The following is an 8,867-nucleotide window of genomic DNA, read 5'->3' as shown; positions in this document are numbered from 1 at the left end:
GTTTCTTGTCGATCTCCACATATTCTACAGTTACTTGTTATATTTCTTTTCATTATGTGTTTTTGGTAATTTCTGGTGGGGAGGCTTTGGTCTTGTGCAGCAATTAAAAATCCTTCAGTCTCTGCTTTGAGTCCTGAGCTTCTCAGCCATTGCTGGGATTTTTCTCTGTCTATTTCTTTCGCATTTAGTTTAGCCCAGTATTTACCATGTAGGGGCTTTTCTTGCCATCGTTTTATCATGGTCCGTTGCTGTTCTAGTTTTAGTTTGGATTTCATTTGTTTTATAGCTTTTGTTGTTTCTTCTTCTTCTTCTTCGTATTTGTTAGGTATTATTATTATTATTATTATTATTATTATTATTATTATGGTTTGGCTCAGGTTCAATCTTATTCCTGGTGGGAATTATGTGAATAGTGGGTTACTACCTGTAACCTTAGGTATCCACAAGTTTTCAGCAGTCTTTCAACTGCTTAGAACCCTCCTGATAATCCTTGTTGTCCCTAAGAGACAAACTTTCTGTAGGAGCTCTACTGGGCATTCTATTTCAATCTCCTTCATCCATTTGTCTATATCTTGGCTTACTGTTTCCAATGCACAGATTATTATAGGTACGACCTTTACTGTTCCATGCTCCAAATTCTTCTTATTTCAAACTTTAAGGGAATTATTATTATTATTCAGTAGTTTTATTTTTATAACGTGCTTTCACTTCACTACCGAGCGCAGCTCTGTGCGCCTTGGGTATGTGCTGTGGTTTGCTGTGGTGCTCTTATGTTTACTGTATTGAAAGTGTTTTGCGTAGAATGTGTGCAGTACCCAGTAGTGCAATTTTCTGTATGTTATATATATTTGTAAGTCCTGGTGTTTTTGTTATGTATTTGTCTGAATATTTTTTTATTATACCTAAGGCACCTACTATGATAGGAATTGTTTCTGTTTTTAGATTCCACATTCGAGTTATCTCTATTTCCAGGTCTTTGTATTTTGAAAGTTTTTCCATTTCTTTTAGAGAAACGTTGTCATCTGCTGGTATTGAAACATCAATTAGAAGGCATTATTATTATTATTATTATTATTATTATTATTATTATTATTATTATTATTATTATTATTATCATTATTAATTTTTTTTTTTTTTTACTTTAGTTTCTGCCTGAACTGAAGGAATTGGACATGTCCAATAATAATCTTCAAAAATTCCCGACTGCTGTTTTAAATTGTTCCCATTTGGAAACTCTAAAGATCAAACACAATAAGGTGTGGTATTTGTTTCAGCATCATAAAAAAATTATTTTGTATATTCAGTTTGAAATTTCCTCCCATTTGTGGAAAGTTTTCTGCAAAATCAATAATGAAATATTTTTTTCTTTCACTTTTTTCTTTCGTTTTTTTTTTCTTTCTTTCTTTTTGTTTAACACAGATTGAAGACTTTGAAGTCATTTCTTGTGCAGCTTCTCCTGTTTTATTTAGTTTAAAGAAATTAAACTTATCAGGAAATACTCTAAAGCAGTTTCCATCTTGGCTTACAGAACATTTTCCTGGATTGGAATATTTGTACCTCAAAAAGTAAGAACTATTTTAACCTGTCCAAGTATGACCTTTTTATTAGTTACTTTTAAAACAAGAGACAATATGCCAGTAGGCATAACTGAGTGAAATTAGTGCAGGAAATATAATTTGCTAAAGCTTAAGAAGCAGACTTTTGTTGGAAAAAGGTTCAAAAGGAGATATTTTTAGGGAAAAAAGATTATGGGGATCAGAAAAGTAAGAACTAAGACAATGATCAAGGGAAGAGAAATTGAGGTATTGCATAAGTTTAGATGTACTCAAGAAGACCTGCACTCCACAGCAGAAGTGTTAAAATCAATCCCCCTGGAGGATTGATCTGCAAGAATCCTGTGCCAGTGCCACATAAAAAGTGCCCGCCCATGCAGTGGCATGTAAAAGCACCCAAGTGGTGCCACATAAAGGCACCTGTGCAGTGCTCTATTAAAGCATCTATGTTGTGCCATATAAAAGTGCCTGTGCAGTGCCATGTAAAAGTACACAGTACAACCTGCAAAGTGGTTGGCATTCGGAATGGCATCCAGCTGCAAAAACCATGCCAAATCAGACTGGAACCTGGTACAGCTCTCCAGTTTGCCAGCACTGATCAAACTGTCCAATCCATGCCAGCATGGACAACAGATGTTAAATGATGATGATGATTGTGTTTGTGTGTGTGTGTGCATATGCAGCATAGAGCTTGCAAGTTCAGGGATGACCAACAGCTCTAATAAATCTAGCATTAAAAATGTTAAAATCATGTTTTATGATGACAAATTCACAGTTTGGTTTAACCTCAGCAAGAAGGTTGCCACCAATTTAACAATAAGATGAATGGAAAGTTGGAGAACTGGATGAGAGAAGTTGTTTTTATTCGTGTTTATTGTTAAAAGATTGTACTGAACATGACCAATCCAATAACGGATGATAAAGTAAGGGCAGAAAGTTCTTTTCATGCAGTAACTTAATTGGACATCTGCTGTGGTTATATGTAGATAGATAGATAGATAGATAGAGAGAGAGAAAGAGAGAGAGAGAGAGAGAGAGAGAGAGAGAGAGAGAGAGAGAGAGAGAGAGAGAGAGAGAGAGAGAGAGAGAGAGTAAATGATAGTGTCTTCTGCTGTAGTGTGATTTTTAAGTAAGTAGTAGTTTGGGCTGTTTGCACTGCAGATTCTTCATGTAGATAAATCTGGTTGTCAGAATCAACTGATATTGAACATTACATAACAAATGCATGACTGTTTCCTTCCTTTGTTCTCTTGTCTGCCTCTCTGTTAATGGTTCTTAAACTGGTTTCTTTTTTTATAAGTTCAGAAAAGATTTGATTGGACAGGTTTGTAGTGATATAATACACACTTTTGCTAATTCCTCTTAACTTTCAAATTCTCAGAGTAAAATACACACGTGCTTATTTTCTGATTTTGTTCTTTTAGCATGAAGATGACTGTGATTGAGAACAAACCACTTCAATTAAGAAGGCTTTTAAAACTGAATCTATCAGGCAATCAAATCACCACTGTACCTGAACTGTTTTTTATTGGTTGCAATAAACTGACCATCTTTAAAATGAATGAAAATAATCTAGGTGGGTTTTCTAATAAGATTGTTCTTTGCAATTTGCCTGAAGCATTTCTAAAAGGAAGAATTTTACTTATTAGTTATTTATTTTAGTTTCGTTATATATACTCCTGTAAATGCCTATGTTCCTCTAGTAGACACAAACGGAGAATTTTTGAAACATTGTTGTGGCTGCATGGTTAAAACATTTGCATCCCAACCACATGGTTTTCAGGCCTTTTCGTGAGGTGCTGAAATTTTGAAAATTTTGTTTATTTTAATTGTACCTCTAATTGAATTTAAAGAATTTAGTTTAATTTGTTTTTGTTAGATTTCAGCTTTGTAGAGTAAAATAACAATGATTATAGATATTAAAATTTATATGCATGTATATATAATATATAATACAAGGATTAATATTTTTGTTGACTGGCAAATGATGGTTGTTTGGGATTGTATGTGAAAAAATGAAATCGCAAGGAGTCAATGCTTTTATGCTTCAAGAGAAAATGCCTTTTTTTTTTGTTTTGTTGTTTAATTGTTTACTTTTTTTTGTTTTAGAAATAAGATACTGTCTTCACTTGAATAGAGATCTTAATTAGGTAGAAATTCCTTGTGTGATTATAACACCAGAATATGTTTAGATTATAGTAAAATAATTGTAATGATATTTGAATACTTTATCATGGTAAATATTCATATATAAATAGGCTACTATAACACTTATTTATGTTGTGACAATACTAGAATATGTTGTGATGAGGGTTAAACATGCTGCAGTTAGACTTGTGCATGATGTGAATGCACTAAATTACGCTAGGATGACACTAGTATAGGCTGGAATGAGTCTGGAATATTTCATGTCACTAAAGTAAATTCTGTTGTGATGCTACTAGAGTGTGATGTCATTGTAATGCTGGAATAACACTAAAATGTATAACAATGGCACTATATTATCTTGTCATGACAGTAAAATGTATTGTGCTGGCACTATAATAAGCCACAATGATCCTGACTTTAACGTACTGACCGTAGGATATGCTGTAATGGTTCTTAAACTATTTTTAATTTGGTCTCTACTCTATAGCCTTATTGAGAAGCATGACACAAATACACTAGAAAGTGACACAAGAAATTTCAAAGGGATACCATAAATTTCTGTTGTTTCGCTCATTTTCTTTAAATAAATTATGGAGGAAGCCCTTCTAGTCTTGAAAGACTTTTGTAGACAATGCTGAGCCTGAACCAGTGTTAGTTGATGGTCTAAGGAAATATGTAGATGAAGAGACAACTGAGGTTTTGGTTTGAGATCTTGCAATAGAATTAACTTTGTTAAAGGCGTCCAAAGACTCAGTGTTGATATTAAAATGGTTGGCATATTAGGCCTACCACACAAAAGTGTACTTCTTATGTTCTTAAGTAATTCCAAATGATTCTGGTGAGCAGGAGTATTAATTTTTGGAATTTCTGCATTAAAATTTACCATCATCCAATATATCCTGCTCCTTGTAAGATGGCTAAGTGTAAAGATTAGAAAGCAATTTGGCTACTATTTTTAGCTGGTTAAGCAACCTGCTATCTGTGTTGATGCTGTTGGTGGTAGAGAATAAAGCAGCAGAAATTGATCATATCTTTATTGTGATAGAGGCAGTGGCAGTGGTAATAGTGCAGCCATGGTTATGGTGGCAGTGATGGTGGTTCAGCAGCAGGAGCACCATTACCATTGCTACCAACAATGACTACACACATTATGATTGTCATAATGATGATGTATATCTTGTTGAAATTCATTCTTACTTTACAGAAAAGTTACCAAGTGAAAAGATTTTGAATGAATTACCAATGCTTCATAGTCTTCATCTTAATCACAACAATCTTGGTACCAAAGAACCATGGTACCTTCCTAAGTTTATCCTGAAGTTACGCAGGTAAAAATAATTTATTTTAAAATATTTTACATTCATTCTCAGAAAATTCTATTTGCCTGTCTTTCACCTTATGATATGAGTATTAAATTCATTTGTCTTTTTGAAAGAGTTCCTTTCTGTTTGCATGTCACTAAGCATTGCCAATCATATTAGTGTGTATTTTCATCTTTATGTATGAGTGTAGCTGTTTGTTTGTTGCAGCTAGCATTCATCTTGAGTGTGTGTGTGTGTGTGTGTGTGTGTGTATCTGTATTGTTCTGTGTTTTATGTTAGCAAATAAAAAGTTATAAAGAGATATATATATATATATATATATATATATATATATATATATATATACACATACAGTAATCCCTTGCCATATCACGGGTCACCTATTGCTGTTTATTATTTAAGCTTACGTCAATTCCTCCAGGGTGTTGTTTTGCATTTATAATAAAATGATAAATACAAATGCCAACCACTCCAAGAGCGTAATGGGTGCTTTTACATACCACTAGCTTGGGTGCTGTTTGTGAGACACCAGGGTGCTTTTATGTACCACTGGCATAGATGCCATTTATGTGACACTGGTATCTGTTACAACTGTAATTTTGCTCAGCTTGATAGGTCTTCTCCCATGCATGACATAATGCCAAAGGTCTTGGTCATTGCTTCTATGTGGCCCAACACTCAAAAAGAACTCAGCCACTTTGCCTCCATGAGGCCCAATGCTCGAAAGGAGCTCAACCACTTTGCCTCCGTGGGGCCCAATGCTTGAAAGGTGTTCTTCACATGCCACCAGCTCGGATGCCAGTTACCACAACTATGACTTCACTTGGCTTGACGAGTCCTCTCGAACACAGCACATTGCCAAAGGTCTCAGTCACTAGTCATTGCCCCTGTGAGGCTCAAAGTTTGAAGATCATGCTTCACCACCTCATTCCATGTCTTCCTGAGTCTACCTCCCTCCATAGTTAGAGATCGGCACTTCTTTGCACAGATCTCCTTGTCCATATGCATCACATGACCATACAAATGCAGTCGTCTCTCTTGCACACTACATCTGATGCCTCTTATACCTAACTTTTCTCTTATGATGCATACACTCTGTCAAACATGCACACTGACACTACACATCCAGCAAAGCATACTGGTTTCGTTTCTTTCAAGCCTATGCATGTCCTTGACTGTCACAGCCCATGTTTCACTACCATGCAGCATAGCTGTTCACACATAAGCATCAAACAATCTGCCTTTCAACTTGAGAGAGAGAGAGAGAGAGAATTTCTAATTTAGGAAAAGTATATATTTCTGGTTGGTTTATGTTTGACCTTGTTCTTTTGAAAAGTTGATCTTTTCTACAGTGTTTGTTGCTTTTATGTAGCAAGGCTTACAATCTTCTCATTTATCATTTTTCATAATTTGTGTTTATGGTGACTGACTCCATTTCCATTTCATTTATTTTATTTATTTTTTTTTTGTATTCTAACAGGCACCACCTATACTTTAAACATTTTCATTGCTTCCTCACAATGAGTGTGTTTAAAACATGGTTTACAATGCTTTGCACCATATAAACAAGAAATAACCCTTACAAAGACTGTTGAATCTAATACTTGTATGACAAGGTTAATGGGTGTAATGAAAATATTCTAAGACTGAATGTAAATATTCAATAATAGCAATAATAATAAAAGAAGTAAAATGTGAAGAAGCAGTGAAAGTTAATGTGTTTTAAAAATAGGTGTGGTACCATAAAGTACAAAAGAAATAACTGAAATGGATTATAGCTGGGCTTGATACACAGGTTGAAATCTGATATATATATATAAATATATACACACATGATGATGACTCACTATCTCTCTGAACCAAATCTTTAGTCTGAAAATTACTCAATGTCTCCGTGTACTGTTTCTAATTGTATCTTCCTTTGAGTAGTGTCTCTACTTGCTAAAGAGTACAGGTGGAAGTACTTCTTCATTAGAGCCCTGCTCCAACCAGACACAACAGGGTACTGACCTATGGCCAGTGCTTTAGTATACAGCACTATTTGATGGCAGGTCCATTCCTAGCTACTGACTTCCAACTAGGCTACTTACAATCAAAGTAATTGGTTAGCAATAATCAATGCACAAGACAAACTTGGCAGTATTATCGGCCCTCGGGCAAATCAGTGCACAAGCATATATTTATTGACAGCAAGCTATGGCATTCATAAATCAGATTTGGGTCCCTAAAACCATCAGGCTCTTGGATTCTGCCCATTGTGCCCATGCCTTAAAATGACTCTGCCAATGAGCTATGGTTTCTCCTTTCCTTTCCCCACCAGTTTCAGAGGCCTGGCAAAGAATATTATGTGTGCTGCCCTTCTTCCTCTGACCAAACAATTATAAAAATGAAAGTGAAACAGAAAAGTTCTCCACTTGAAAAGAGAACTTGAAAACTTTACTTTAATGTCTGACATAGACAAGCAGATGTCATTGAAAACAATATAATTATTTTTCTCCCTGTGAAGCTGAATTTATAAAAAGGAAAACATCTTTTATCTTTTAAATAATCAATTCCTGTTTTGCTTTCTATTTGTTTTTCTTTTTTAGTCTGGTCTGTCTAGATTTAAGGTTCAACAGTCTCACCAATATTTGTCCACCAGCTATGTGGGCTTGTGAAGAACTGAAAAAATTGTATATTTCTGATAACCTTATATATGATGTAAGTTGATTGAAATTATTCATTATATATCTCTATGTGTATGTTTCAGTTATTATGTGTATTTGTGTGTGTGTGTGCGCGCATGTTAGAGGAGAAGCACTTTTAGAAAATCGGAATAAACGAAAGCAAACAAAATAAAAGCCCACAAATCAAAGATAATAAGAATTCAATTATTTATGAACTGATATATTGTTATTTCTTTGGCCCAGGCAAACTCTGATAAATCAGCCTGGTAATCAAAATCTTTCTAGCCATGACTGTCTCATCTTATTTCCAGGCATTGTATTTAGTACTGCATAATCTGACATGTTATTCCATTTCACAATCGTGCAGATATGTTATTTTGTAGTGGCAGCAGTGTCATTTAACATCTGTCTTCCATGCTGGCATGGGTTAGATGGTTTGACAGAAGCTGACAAGTTGGAGAGCTGCACCAGGCTCCATTGTCTGCTTTTTATGTAGCACCAGTACTGGTGCTTTTTACATGGCACCAACTTCAGTGGGGTCACCAAGTAACTCATGAGATGAAGACTTCTCAACTGGAAGATGGAATGGAACTGAGGAAAGTAGCTTTGTGCCAGGTGAGAGGTTAAGGTATAATAAAGGGATAGAAATAGAGTTAGAGAGAAAGACAGATAGACAGTGTGTGTGTGTGTGTGTGTGTGTGTGTGTGTATGTGTGTGTGTGTGTGTGTGTGTGTGTGTGTGAGAGAGAGAGAGGGATAGATGGTGTTGGAAATGCATCAGGACCTATGCACAGGGGATGGGGAGAGTATAAGTGGTCAGGAGAGGATAGATAGAGGGGGATGTTCCAGATATTTGTTGATTTATGTTATTTCTGACATATTTGTTAATCTCCTATACATGCACTAGATTTTAAATTCCTAAGAGAAAAAGAATAAGACTTTCAGTGATGTTCATGCCCTTCTTGGGCATGAAATGGGTCTTGATGAAATGGGTCTTGAACATGCCTCACTTTAAGATTACTTTTACTCTACACCACTTACCATTCACTAATACATTTTTATGCACTGTTTAATTAATTTTTCTCTTCTCATATTTTCTTTTGACACTCCCAACTCTCTCTCTCTCTCTCTGTCTCTCTCTCTCTCTGTCTCTCTCTCTCTCTCTCTCTCTCTCTCTCT

General features: G+C 35.2%; 1 protein-coding gene across 2 annotated transcripts in view; it reads left to right on the top strand.

Moving 5' to 3' along the window:
* Nucleotides 1–8,867, top strand: part of LOC106869154 (leucine-rich repeat serine/threonine-protein kinase 2) — a 132,225-nt gene that overhangs the window by 71,592 nt on the left and 51,766 nt on the right. For both annotated transcript variants that reach the window (XM_014914759.2, XM_014914760.2), the window contains exons 28-32: nt 1,146–1,256; nt 1,420–1,565; nt 2,978–3,129; nt 4,906–5,029; nt 7,612–7,723. In XM_014914759.2, coding sequence (XP_014770245.1) covers nt 1,146–1,256; nt 1,420–1,565; nt 2,978–3,129; nt 4,906–5,029; nt 7,612–7,723 — 645 coding nt within the window. The remainder of the gene's footprint in view (nt 1–1,145; nt 1,257–1,419; nt 1,566–2,977; nt 3,130–4,905; nt 5,030–7,611; nt 7,724–8,867) is intronic.

This window comes from Octopus bimaculoides, chromosome 1 (assembly GCF_001194135.2).
Source record: "Octopus bimaculoides isolate UCB-OBI-ISO-001 chromosome 1, ASM119413v2, whole genome shotgun sequence".
Lineage (NCBI taxonomy): Eukaryota > Metazoa > Mollusca > Cephalopoda > Octopoda > Octopodidae > Octopus > Octopus bimaculoides.
The sequence above is the reverse complement of the archived record's forward strand: the minus strand, read 5'-3'. Positions and strand labels throughout refer to the sequence as shown.